Source organism: Scyliorhinus canicula, chromosome 7 (assembly GCF_902713615.1).
Source record: "Scyliorhinus canicula chromosome 7, sScyCan1.1, whole genome shotgun sequence".
Taxonomy (NCBI): domain Eukaryota; kingdom Metazoa; phylum Chordata; class Chondrichthyes; order Carcharhiniformes; family Scyliorhinidae; genus Scyliorhinus; species Scyliorhinus canicula.
This window is the reverse complement of record NC_052152.1, coordinates 98,857,513-98,871,770: the sequence shown is the minus strand read 5'-3', so window position 1 is coordinate 98,871,770 and position 14,258 is coordinate 98,857,513. Positions and strand designations below refer to the sequence as shown.

Here is a 14,258-nt window from a genome sequence, read left to right as displayed (position 1 = left end):
AACACCTGAGTGGGGAGTGGCCGTGTAGTGGCATTGTCACTTGACACCCAGAGTAATGCTCTGGGGACCCAGGTTCAAATCCCGTCACTCCAGATAGTGAAATTTGAATTCAGTAAAAATCTGGAATTAAAAAGTCTAATGATGACCATGAAACCATTGTCGATTGTTGTGAATACCCACCTGGTTCACTAATGTCCTTTAGGGAAGGTAATCTGCTGTCGTTACCTGGTCTGGCCTACATGTGACTCCAGATCCACAGCAATGTGGTTGACTCCTACCTGCCCCCTCAAGGGCAATTAGGCCTGGGCAATAAATACTGGCACAGCGTGCAACGGCCACGTCCCATGAACAATTCTTTGAAAGTTGTTGCCTCGGCTCACAATGAAGGCTATCTTGGTTTGCTGAATGCCTACAATCATATCCCAGGCAAATGGAGTGTTCCAAGGGAAAATAGATTGATCTATTATGCTGCTTTCAAAAAATGCTGCATTATGTGCTTCTTGTATCTAGGAACATTTAATGCCGAGTCTTGCCGTTTTTGAGTCAGGTCTCCAAAATGCCACGCCATCTATTTCCTATGTGGATACCTGTTCCTGCAGCTCACCAACCTTATTGAACAGCCTCCATGCATTTACACACATGCGTTGTACACACAATTTAGACTTTATCGCATTCCCTCTTACTCTGACCCCATCTAATACCGTACTATTGCTTCATTTTGTGCCATCTGTCTCTCCTTTGTGAACCTTTCTCATGTTGCGTGCTGATTCCAACCTCTCTGCTAAGTTAGTTTAAGTCCTTCCAATAGCACTAACAAACCACCCCGCTAAGACAGTGGTCCAGAGTCTATTTAGGTGCAACCTGTCTGGCCTGTGCAAGTCCCACCTCCCCATAACTGGTCCTAATGTCAGAGGACAACAACCTCTGGCTGTTCACCTATACCCCCGCAAAAAATGTCTGCAGCCACTCAGTAACATCCCTGATCCTGGCACCAAAGAGGCAACACACAATCCTGGATTCATATCTGTGGCCACATAAACACCTGTCTGGTCCCGTTAAATAAAATTCCCCCACCATTATTGCTATCTCTCAGCTGACTACTTCTCCCATCTGAATTCCCAGTCTTTAGGTTTGGAAGTCGCCATCTGCTGTGGTCAGCGTGAGTGGGACCCGAATGGAAATTCGTAGCCAGCCACAGGCTTTAAGGCTCCATCGAAAGGGCAACATGCATTGACAATGTTTCTGGAGAGTAGCGAGAAGGACCCAAAGTAAGAAGCCATGGGCGGGATTCTCCGATAATCGGTGCGATAGCCGGGACCCGGCGCCACAAACGGTGCGGATCACTCTGGTGTCGGGGCCCCCCAAATGGCGCAAATTCTCCGGCCCGGAATGGGCTAGTAGCTGCGTGACGCCATTCGCGATGGCGCCACCTGCCGCAGATGCGCAGCATCATTGACGGCAGGCGGCGTCACAGCTGAAAAGACCCCCCCGGGAGATCCGACAAGATGGCCACCCGCAGCACAGCCCCAAGGTTCCAGGAGCGCGACATCGAGGCGCTCCTGGACGCAGTAGAGCAAAGGAGGGAGGCCCTGTACCTGTACCCCCGGACACGGCCACAGGGTTGCCCCACGCCTCAGCTAGCACCTGTGGAGGGAGGTGGCAGAGGCCGTCAGCGCTGTGGCTGTAACACCAAGGACAGGCGCACAATGCCACAAGAAAGTGAATGACCTCGTCAAGGCAGCCAGAGTGAGTTTCCTCCTCCCCCCCCCCCATCCCCCAATGTGCGGTACACCCCCAGGTGCAACCAACCCTAACGTGCTGCGTACCTCTTCCAATATACGCACAACCGCTGGCCTGCATGTATATCCCTGCCTAACATTGTTGCCCTTTATCCCTGCCACCCACCCCACCCCCCCGCCCCCCCAATGCCCCCTATACCCCATATCCCCCCTATACCCCATATCCCCCCTCCCCCATATCCCCTCTCCCCCATATCCCCCGATCACCGCCTGTGTGTCTAACCATGCTGCTGTATAGTGTATTGCAGGACCAAACGTCAAGGCACCCGTCCCCACGGATGCCGACCGCCCGCAGGACGCCCCAGGGCGGCCAAGAGACTGCGACAGGCCCGGCCCCTCCGGCATGCAACGCCCCAGGGCGGCAAAGAGAGAGGGAGAGACCCGGAGCAACACGGTGACGACGCCCCCATCTCGTGCGAGTGCGGCGACGCAGGCGTGTGACACCCAGCGACAAGGGGGGCAGCCGAGCCAGGACACTACAACCCAGGACAGCCCTACCCTGGACAGCCCTACCCGGGACACCCCTACCCCGGGCATCCTTACCCGGGGCAGCCCTACCCGGGACAGCCCTACCCGGGGCATCCCTAACCCGGGACACCCCTAACCCGGGACACCCCTACCCGGGACAGCCCTACCCGGGGCATCCCTACCCGGGACACCCCTACCCGGGACCACCGACACACATGACACCGAAAGACAGGACAGTGACACACAGCGGACGGGTGGACACGAAACGCCACCCCAGGGGACCATGGACTCGGAGTTTGACGATGCTCACGACACATCGCCACTGCTTTCTCCAACACCCTCCACCATCGCAGAGACACTCACCTCGGTTGGGCACTTTAGCGATGAGGCTTCTGGTACACTCACTGGTGCGCACAATATAGCCGTACCAATACAGCAGGTGGAGGTAGGAGCAGCAGAGGGGCTGGGAAGTCAGAGGGCATCCTGGCGCAAGCAAACATCTGCCGCCCAGACGGGTCCCGGGTTCCTGGAGTTACTGCACCCACCCATATACCCGATGCAGTCACCAAACCAGGGACGATCGAAGTGGGTGACGGCCGGCTTGTGGGAGCTGCAGACGAAGGTGGAGGAGTCCACTCGCGCCCAGGAGCAGGGAGTGGTGCCGGTCATGCGCACCACCCAGGCCGAAACCACACGGGTGGCGTCCGCGGTGGAAGCAATGGGCACGACGGTGTCAGACATGGGGAGCAGTATGCAAGGCGTGGGGCTTTCCGTGCAGGCGGCGTCTGTGGCCCAGGACATGGCTGCCCTCTCACAGGAAGCCATGAGCCAGAGGCAGATGGCAGAGGCGCTCAATGACGTGGCCCAGTCTCAGCAGGCAATGGCCCAGTCTCTGTAGGCCATCGTTGAGGGCATCGGCTCCATTGCCCATGTGCTGTCCGGCGTCGCCCAGACACAGACAGGGATGGCCAGCTCCCTGAGCTCCATGGCTGCAAACTTGCAGACCCTTGTCGATACCAGGGCGGGCCTCCAGGACTGGCAGCACCAGGTGTCGGGGGGGTGTTGGATGGCCAGTCCGTTCACACCCCCGACCCATGTAGAGGCCCGGGGGCCATCGGGCACCCCGAGGGAGGAGGAGGTGCTGGGGCCTGTCCCGGGTCCCCCTTAGGGGAAGTCCCGGAACACTGCAGCACCTCGGACTCCCCCCCCCCCCCCCCCCTTCCATCCCAGGTGCATCTCGTGGGCAATGGGCAGGACTGGCTGGCAGCTCGCCATCCCAGTCGTCCGAGCCGCAGCCTGGCCCATCTAGGCCGGGCCGCCCCAGGAAACAGCCGCCAAAGAGATCCCGAGTCACAGGGCAGGAATCACAGGTGTCCACCTCCAGTTCGGCTGTATCGTCTGGGGAACCACCTAGACGTAATCAAAGGGCCCGTAAGGTCAAACAATCAGACACTGAGTAAGTTGGCACAGGTGCAGGGCACAGATGAGTTATAGGGGCTAGGGCACGTGTATGGACTGTTTGTCATTAAAATCACTTTCACACATACTAATCTGCCTTTGTGCTCTGTCCGAAGCGTGCGGGGGTGTGGTATGAGGTGAGCGCCAGTGTGTGTGTGAGGGGTGGTATTACGTTGGCCCCAGGTGAGTGTGCCCCCTCAGCGGGAGTGAGGGTGGTTGGCTGGTGGCGTGGTGTGCGATCTGTGCCCATACTCAGCAATTCTCACACCCCCCTAGTTAGTGAACCGGGCGGCTATCAGCCAGTCCCGTGCCCGCTGGCCCAGCCGGTAACGGTGGGCAGCCTCCCACCCATGTCCAGCCCGTCTGTCCTGACCATTGCCCCCATCCTCCTCAACTGGGGAGGACTGCGCCTCTTCCTCCTGCTCCTCCACTTCCCCTCCTCTGCCTGTGACACATCGCCCATCTGCTGGGCGATGTTGTGCAGGATGCAGCAGACCACAACGATGCGGCCGACCCTATCTGGCGGGTACTGGAGGGCCCCTCCAGAGCGGTCCAGGCACCTGAAACGCATTTTTAGCAGGCCAAAGCACCTCTCTATCACACCCCTGGTCGCTGAGTGGGCATCATTGTAGCAATTCTCCGCGTCACTCTGTGGCCTCCGTATAGGCGTCATCAGTCATGACCGCAACGGGTAACCCCTGTCGCCCAGCAACCAGCCACTCAGCCGGGGTTGGCGTCCCTCGAACATGCCGGGGATGTAAGACTGCGCCAATACATATGAGTCATATACACTTCCCGGGTACCGGGCGCAGACGTGCAGGATCATCATGCGGTGGTCGCAGACCATCTGAATGTTCATGGAATAGGCCCCTTCCTATTGGTGAACACGGCCCTGTTATCTGCAGGTGGCCGCACGGCGACGTGCATCCCATCGATCGCGCCCTGGATCATGGGAAACCCGGCCAGTGCTGCCCGGGCATCCTGGCTGGCCCGGTCCATAGGGAACCGGATCTAGTGGTCTGCAATGGCGTATAGGGCATCTGTCACTGCCCGGGTGCACCGATGTCTGCGAGATGCCGGACAGGTCCCCACTCAGTGCCTGGAATGACCCCGTGGCATAAAAGTTCAGGGCCACCGTAACCTTGACGGATGCGGGGAGAGGGTGTCCTCCCCCAGTGCCACGCGGTGCCAGGTGTGCCAGCAGGTGGCAGATGTGTGCCACGGTTCCCCGGCTCATCTGGAGTCTCCTCCTGCACGCCCGGTCCATGAGGTCCTGGTACGACGAGCGGGGCGGTACACACGGGGCCTCCTTGGGCGTCCCCGTCGCCGTGGCGCAACCACCTCCTCCCCCTCCTCCTCGTCCTATCAGGCGGGCCACCCTCCAGCCTGGGCGGCTGCCACCTGCCCCTTTGCGGCAGCCTGCGCCGCCTCCGTGGCACGCTCCTCCTCCTCCCCCAGGGCAACATGTAGAAGTGCGGCTGCCGCCACGGCAGCCAACATCGCTGGCTGATCAGCAAACATAACGGCCTACAGGGGGTGGGGGTGGGGGTGGGGAGGGGGAATGACGACATGTCATCATTGCCCGTACCCCCCCCGTCCCCGCAGCCAGGTGCCATAGACTGCATGGGCGCGAGTGTTGGAGGCTGGCACCTGGCCAGGCGGACGACTTCCCTCGTCTTCTCCCCCCACCCCGGCACTCACCATCTCCCCGGCACTCACCATCTCCCCGGCACTCGCCCTCTCCCCCCCTCCCCGGCACTCGCCCTCTCCCCCCCCTCGCCGGCACTCGCCCTCTCCCCCCCCTCGCCGGCACTCGCCCTCTCCCCCCCCTCCCCGGCACTCGTCCTCTCCCCCCCCTCCCCGGCACTCGTCCTCTCCCCCCTCCCTGGCACTCCCCCCTCCCTGGCACTCCCCCCTCCCCGGCACTCGTCCCCTGCCCCTTCCCCGGCACTCGTCCCCTCCCCCCTCCCCGGCACTCGTCCCCTCCCCCCTCCCCGGCACTCGTCCCCTCCCTGGCACTCGTCCCCTCCCCGCACTCGTCCCCTCCCCCCTCCCCGGCACTCGTCCCCTCCCCCCTCCCCGGCACTCGTCCCCTCCCCCCTCCCCGGCACTCGCCCCTCCCCCCTCCCCGCACTCGTCCCCTCCCCCCTCCCCGGCACTCGTCCCCTCCCCCCTCCCCGGCACTCGTCCCCTCCCCCCTGCCCGGCACTCGCCCCCTCCCCCTCCCCGGCACCCGCCCTCTTCCCCCCTCCCCGGCACTCGCCCTCTCCCCCCTCCCCGGCACTCGCCCTCCTCCCCCCTCCCCGGCACTCGCCCTCATCCCCCCTCCCCGGCACACCCTCCCCCCCCCCTCACCCCCCACCCCCTCACCCCCCCACCCCCTCACCCCCCCTCCCCACACAGACTGCGGCCACGCGTCACTTCTCCTGCGGCCACCCTACGCCGTGACCTACCTCCATGCTGTCCGGCGTCAACCATCACACTGGTTGACGCCGTTATATAAGGTGGTTTAATTTACACCGGCATGACCCGTGGTCACGTCGGCGGGACTTTGGCCCATCCGGCCGGGAGAATTCGGGCAGCCCCGAGGTCCATTACGTCGCGCCGGTCCCCGCCATTCTCCCAGGCGGGCGCCGCATTTCACATCTCGCCGACTTTTGGGGGGGGTTGGAGAATTCGGAGGACGGTGGGGGCGGGATTCACGCTTACCCCCGGCGATTCTCCGACCCGGCGGGGGGTCGGAGAATCCCGCCCCAGAAGTCCTGCTGCAGACTAGTCAAGAATAGCAATACCAGCACCAAACACTGTGACCTTTGAATTCTGAACCCATGCCCCCTGTGAGAATCAGTCCTCACAACCAGTGCTTGACTGGCTAATTAGCCCCCTATTAAGTCACTTTTTTATTGTGAACTGAAAACAATCTGTTACTGCAACAGAATCTAGTAACACATTTTTAGATATAATGGATAAGAATTCCTTGGTGCATTTCCCGTGAACAAAATCAAAATTTTCTTTGTGAACAGTGTATTTATATCATTTGTACTTGTGAACATAAGCACGTGAATGGATCATTCAACTCCCTCAAGTCTGGCCCGCTATTCAATTAAATCATAAACTCAACTCCATTGATGTGCCTGTAATCCAAAGCCAAAGATATCCTTCAAAGTCAATGAATGACCTTGGAAGTCTAGGTGCTGCCACCATTTTGGGAAGCTGGCAGCCAAACTGGGTACAGCAAGCTCCCGCAAACAGTAATGTGAGAATGTCCAGGTAATGATTCTGGTAGTCTTGGGATAAAAAGTCCTCCATTAATGCCATCAGGGTCCCATGTACATCACAGGATCTTCAATCAGAATATACTAATGAGGCTTGGCTGAGTCAGCAGGCGCCTACACTACCGGTAAAAGACTGAAGATAAACCTCACTAAGAGCCACTTGATTTTAACTCTTGATCTACTGTTAGATCTCCCCTTGGTATGTGGGGCATGGTATGTGTTCGAAAAAGTGATGTTAATCTCCTCCAATGGGAAAATTGCAATACCTACTTGTCTTTTCTAAAATAGAGCTAACCATTTCAGGGAGCAAATTAGAAAACAACTTTTCACAAAAAGGGCAGTGGAACTCTAGAATTCTCTCCTCCAAAAGGCTGTGGAGGCTGGGGGTCAATTGGAACTTTTAAGAGTGAGATCAATAGATTTTTCTTAGTTGAGGATATTGAGACACGGAAGTTAAGGCAGATGAAGTACAGATCAGCTGTGATGGGAGGAGAAGGCTCTGGTTTCTCTTATTCATTCATAGGATGTGGGTGTCATTGGCGAGGCCAGCATTTGTTGCCCATCCCTAATTGCCTTCAGAAGGTGGTGGTGTGCTGCCTTCTTGAATCACTACATCCATGTGTTGTAGTACATCCACAGTCCTGTTATGGAGGGTCTTCCAGGATTTTGACCCAACAATAGTGAAGGAATGGTGATATATCCCCAAGTCAGGATGGTGAGTGATTTGGAGAGGAATTTCCAGGAGGTGATGTTCCCATGTGTCTGTTACCTTTGTCCCCCTAGATGGTAGCAGTCGAGGGTTTGAAAGGTGCTGTCTTTAAGGAGTCTTGGTAAGATGCTGCAGGGCATCTTGTAGATGTTTCACACTGCTGCTACTGTGTGTAGATGGTAGATGGATTGAATATTTGTAGAAGGCGTGCCAATCAATCGAGCTGCTTTGTTCTGAATGGTGTCAAGCTTCTTGAGCGTTGTTGAGCTGCACTCATCCAGGCAAGTGGGGAGTATTTCATCACACTTCTGACTTGTGCCTTGTAGATGGCAGACAGACTTTGGGGAGTCAGGAGGTGAGTTACTCGCCACAGGATTCCTAGTCTTTGACTTGCTCTTGTAGCTATAGTATTTATATGGCCAGTCCTACTGGTTAAGTTGATGGGCCATATTTAAATGAGTGACAGACTCAATGACTGAATGCTGTTCCTATGCCTGTAGTTGGCACTATGGCAGGCAGGTTCTGTGATAGGTATTTTAATGATTGGAACTCATATAACTGGCCATTGCGTCATGCTAGATGTGACACAATAGCTAATATTTAATAGCTGCTTGTGACGGGGGAGGGGGGCACTGGTTAGCTTAATTAGCTCAATGGCTAGTACATGGTTTAGGGTAACACCCACAGCTTGGGATAGATTCTTGTTCTGGCTGACATAGATTTGGGACCTGCCTCCTCACCCTCCCCTAACTGTGGAAGGCAATGGTCAACCCCCACTGACAAAACCTGTGAGGAAAACTGCTCAGGATGGAGGATCAGCAGACAATGAGCCAGGACCAGCCTTCAGGCACAGCACACATGACACAGCATGGGTACGGTGAAAGAACTTTTGGCATGCATGTAGTTGCATGCTATACCACTGGGTGACAGTATCTGCAGTCTTTCAGAGATACTGGGCAGGCCATTTTCATTTACGATCAAGGAAAATGTACTTTTAAACTTTGTCTTTTTTTGTTGCGCAATCATTTTACAGCTTTAACTTAATCGGGGGGGGGGGGGGGGGGGGTTGAATTTTACAGGTCCCTCCATCCCCCCCTCCTTACTGGCATATTTACAGGTGGGATGGGTGGTGATGGCAGGGATGTGGATGGGGTTAACTTGCATGTAAAATAAAGCAGCGGGTGGCTAGCCCCCCCCCCCCCCCCCCCGGAGATGTCTCCCATATTCGGGTGGGTAGGCCATTAGCCCACCTGCCCAACCTTAGCACTGTTGCCTCAAAGCACCAGGGATCTGGGTTCAATTCCAGCCTTGGGTGACTGTCAATGTGGAGTTTGCACTTTCTGCCTGGGTCTTGTGTGGATTTTCTCTGGGTGCTCCAGTTTCCTCCCAGAGTCAAAGATGTGCAGGTTAAGTGGATTAGCCAGGTTAATTTGCTCCTTTGTATCCAAAAATGTGCAGGTTAGGTGGGGTTATGGAGATAGGGCGGGGGAGTGGGCCTAGGTAGGGTGCTCTTTCAGAGGGTTGGTGAGGACGTGATGGGCCAAGTGGCCACCTTCTGCATTGTAAGGATTCTTTGTAGGGCTTCATTCCACCTCTGCTGCAATAACATGTACAGTTGAGGAAGTCGGGATGAAAGAGGCAGGCCCACTACTTTCACAATGAAGATTAAAAGACAGGGAGGAAGAGGAGAGGAGTGCCTTCTATGACAGGGGGGAGGGGGGGGGGGCATTGGGGAAATGCTCCCCCTTGAGTCATACCACCTACCTGCCTTTTGTGACTCATCCTCCTTGGCCACCAAAACCCTGCCTCCTCGCTCTGGTGGGTCCCTGAACCTCCCCACCACCAAACACCCCAGACTTGAATGTGAGCCTGGTCTCAATGGATGTTCTTCTGGGGACTCCCTTGTAGTTCCGGCAGTGGCCACGGCTGTGTTGTGCGACTGTGACTCAGCAGCCAGCCATTCAGATTAGCCAACATTTCTCGAGAGCTGGACTTCCATTCCATGAGGGGCAGAAGTTCCAAACTTGTTCAGGCCACCACCAGCGTATTGTCGTTGTAGGGCAGCGCTATTTTAAAGTAGGTGAGCTGCACCACTCCCCTCTTAAAATTCACCCCAATGTTTTTATTCCATTTTTTAAAAAGTATTTTTCAGTCACCTTTGTCCTCAGTAAAAGTGGAGTTCCCTGCATGCTCCCACTGGACTTCCTTTCCTTCACTGACAGGACGTCTAAACAGTGATCCTCCAAATGGGCTGAAGTTTTATTTGAACAAAGTTTCAGTTTGCTTTACTTGCTTTTAGTGAAGTGTGTACATATGGCAGTGCCTTGTCGTCATGGGAGATTTGGTTCAGCCGCATAGCCGCACGGGCAGTGCTTCAAAATTGCTCTCCCACTTTAGCTAATACTCTGCACCTTGCAGCTCCCTATGCATCCCAGAGTGCTAAAAGAGATGGCTAGGGAAATTGCAAATGCACTAGTGATAATTTACCAAAATTCACTAGACTCTGGGGTGGTCCCGGCGGATTGGAAATTGGCAAATGTGACACCACTGTTTAAAAAAGGAGGGAGGCAGAGAGCGGGTAATTATAGGGCAGTGAGCTTAACTTCGGTAGTAGGGAAGATGCTGGAATCTATCATCAAGGAAGAAATAGTGAGGCATCTGGATGGAAATTGTCCCATTGGGCAGACGCAGCATGGGTTCATAAAGGGCAGGTCGTGCCTAACTAATTTAGTGGAATTTTTTGAGGACATTACCAGTGCGGCAGATAATGGGGAGCCAATGGATGTGGTATATCTGGATTTCCGGAAAGCCTTTGACAAGGTGCCACACAAAAGGTTGTTGCATAAGATAAAGATGCATGGCATTAAGGGTAAAGTAGTAGCATGGATAGAGGATTGGTTAATTAATAGAAAGCAAAGAGTGTTTCTCTGGTTGGCAATCAGTAGCTAGTGGTGTCCCTCAGGGATCAGTGTTGGGTCCACAATTGTTCCTTCCTGAATTCCTTGCCCAGTGAAGCAGTTGAGGCTCCTTCATTAGATGTTTTTAAGGTAAAGATAGATAGTTTTTTGAAGAATAAAGGGATTAAGGGTTATGGTGTTCGGGCCGGAAAGTGGAGCTGAGTCCACAAAAGATCAGCTATGATCTCATTGAATGGTGGAGCAGGCTCGAGGGGCCAGGTGGCCTACTCCTGCTCCTAGTTCTAATGTTCTTATGTTCACAATTTACATAGATGATTTGGAGTTTGGGACCAAGTGCAATGTGTCCAAGTTTGCAGACGACACTAAGATGAGTGGCAAAGTAAAAAGTACAGAGGATACTGGAAATCTGCAGAGGGATTTGGATAGGTTAAGTGAATGGGCTAGGGTCTGGCAGATGGAATACAATGTTGACAAATGTGAGGTTATCCATTTTGGTAGGAATAACAGCAAAAGGGATTATTATTTAAATGATAAAATATTAAAACATGCTGCTGTGCAGAGAGACCTGAGTGTGCTAGTGCATGAGTCGCAAAAAGTTGGTTTACAGGTGCAACAGGTGATTAAGAAGGCAAATGGAATTTTGTCCTTCATTGCTAGAGGGATGGAGTTTAAGGCTCGGGAGGTTATGCTGCAATTGTGTAAGGTGTTAGTGAGGCCACACCTGGAGTATTATGTTCAGTTTTGGCCTCCTTACCTGAGAAAGGATGTACTGGCGCTGGAGGGTGTGCAGAGGAGATTCACTAGGTTAATCCCAGACCTGAAGGGGTTGGATTACGAGAAGAGGTTGAGTAGACTGGGACTGTACTTGTTGGAATTTAGAAGGATGAGGGGGAATCTTATAGAAACATTTAAAATTATGAAGGGAATAGATAGGATAGATGCGGGCAGGTTGTTTCCACTGGCGGGTCAAAGCAGAACTAGGAGGCATAGCCTCAAAATAAGGGGAAGTAGATTTAGGACTGAGTTGAAGAGGAACTTCTTCACCCAAAGGGTTGTGAATCTATGGAATTCCTTGCCCAGTTAAGCAGTTGAGGCTCCTTCATTAAATGTTTTTAAGATAGAGATAGATAGTTTTTTGAAGAATAAAGGGATTAAGGGTTATGGTGTTCGGGCCGGAAAGTGGAGCTGAGTCCACAAAAGATCAGCCATGATCTCATTGAATGGCGGAGCAGGCTCGAGGGGCCTGGTGGCCTACTCCTGCTCCTAGTTTTTATGTTCTTATGTTCTCTGTGCGGAGTCTGCACGTTCTCCCCGTGTGTGTGGGTTTCTTCCGGGTGCTTCGGTTTCCTTCCACAGTCCAAAGATGGGCAGGTTAGGTGGATTGGCCATGCTAAATTGCTCTTTGTGTTCAAAAAAGTTAGGTGAGGTTACTGGGTTACGGGGATAGGGTGGAGGTGTGGGACTTAAGTGGGGTGCTCTTTCTAAGGGCCGTTGCAGACTCGATGGGCAGAATGCCCTTCTGTACTGTAAATTCTATGTTCTACATTCTATGACATTTGGTTCTGAGCCAGCCTTTTAAATTTTCTCTGATAACACTTTAGGATGATTTATTACACGAAGGATTTTATATAAATTAAAGCTGCTGTGGTTGAATTGACCCTATTCTCATTATCTATCCTTCGTTACCATTTACAGAGTTATTTATTTATGTAGCACTGGTACATGAAGGGAAAACATAGATCATAGAATACCTACAGTGCAGAAGGAGGCCAGGCAGCCCAGCGTGTCTGTACCCATCCTCCGAAAGTGCAACCTACCTCGGCCCACTCTCCCGACCCCCCTTTGTAACTCCTCCTAACCTGCACATCCCTGGATACTAAGGGGCAATTTAGCATGGCCAATCCACTGAAGCTGCACATCTTTGAACTCCGGAGCACCTGGAGGAAACCCACGCAGGCACGGGAGATCGTACAAAATTACAAAATCTCCACAGTCACCCCAGGCTGGAATTACACGCAGGTCCCTGGTGCTGTGAAGCAGCAGTGCAAACTACTGTGCCGCCGTACTTCTTCATCTATTTGCAGTGGGTAAAAAAAGCCTTTTTTTTCCAAAAATCAATTGAAAAAATTCCTTTACTGTGTGAACAAATCTCCCACAAGTTTGTTTCCGAATCCTTTCAGCAGACTTATGTACCCTCTCACAACTTTTAAAAATGTATTTATTTATTTTTTTATTAAAGGGCAATTTAGCGTGGCCAACCCACCTACCCTGCACATCTTTGGGTTGTGGGGGTCAGACCCACGCAGACACGTGGAGAATGTGCAAACTCCACACGGACAGTGACCCGGGGCCGGGATCGAACCAGGGTCCTCGGCACTGTGAGTCAGCAGTGCTAACCACTGCACCACCATGCCGCTCCCCCCCTCACCACTTTTAGCCATCCCGAAACATAAAAAACTTCATTTCACATGAGCAATGCGTTGGATACCAGTCTTTTTTCAGTTAGTTTTGTGGACAAGTACATGTAAATATTTGTAAAAGAGTCTGACCTGTGAATCACAGCAAAAAGGTCCTCTGTGGTGCGGAGTCTGTTTGGCGATATGAATACATTATCTTCATTAGTCTCAAGATCCACTGGAGAAATCAAATAATTCTCACCCTGTCCCACATCTGCATATGAGAAACACAAGTGGTATTTCCTTAGTTACTGTACTAAAGCTGCTATTTAATCTCGCAGGTTGCACAAATCTTTCACATTGTAGACACCTTGAATGAGGTCTTAGTTTGGTTAAATAGGAAACTTTCAAAAAATGTATTAATACTTTGGCCTGTGTAGTCTTTCAGACCAGCTTCCTGACCAACCTTTGAGATGATTTGATATTTGATTCAAATCAAAATTTTGGATTTGACAATTGTGTGTGCGCCATCGAATGTCAGCTCCAGTGAGTGGTATTAGTCGCCTCCCTAAACAGTTTGTGTGTTTTTATGGAAGCTGACTCACTTTGCCTTGTATCTGGAGTGCAACAGTGGTACCCCTCTCTGTGACCTGAAACAAACATGTCTTTCATGGGTGTACTTCCTCAACCACACCAAAGCCATTTGAAGGAAAAACTTCATGAATTGAAATAAAGGGGCAGCATAGTGGCGCAGTGGATTAGCCCTGCAGTCTCACGGCGCCGAGGTCCCAGGTTCGATCCTGGCTCTGGGTCATCGTCTGTGTAGAGTTTGCACATTTTCCCTGTGTTTGCATGGGTTTTGCCCCCACAACCCAAAGATGTGCAGGCTAGGTGGATTGGCCATGTTAAATTGCCCCTTAATTGGAAAAAATGAATTGGGTACTTTAAATTTTAAAAAACAAAGGAGATGAATTGAAATAAAAACAGAAAATGCTAGAGAAACCCAGAAGGAAACAGAGGAAGCGATCTAACAGTCGTGCCCGACTTGGAATGCAATGCGGCTGGTAAATCTCACGAGAGTCCGCTCTCGAGATTTACCCGGCTTGTTACGCCCCATGAGATCTCAACAGGATCTCGCGATGTGTCGTGATCTGGGCGTAATTCAGATTTGCATATTCAAGTGAGTAGTTAGCCTCACTTTCATATGTCTACGCCGGATCTCCCCAGCACCCGGG

At 53.0% G+C, this 14,258-nt stretch overlaps 1 protein-coding gene across 5 annotated transcripts in view; it reads right to left on the bottom strand.

Annotated features, from left to right (window-relative positions):
• Nucleotides 1–14,258, bottom strand: part of nhsa (Nance-Horan syndrome a (congenital cataracts and dental anomalies)) — a 543,376-nt gene that overhangs the window by 18,467 nt on the left and 510,651 nt on the right. For all 5 annotated transcript variants that reach the window (XM_038802522.1, XM_038802523.1, XM_038802524.1 and 2 more), the window contains one exon: nt 13,177–13,297. In XM_038802522.1, coding sequence (XP_038658450.1) covers nt 13,177–13,297 — 121 coding nt within the window. The remainder of the gene's footprint in view (nt 1–13,176; nt 13,298–14,258) is intronic.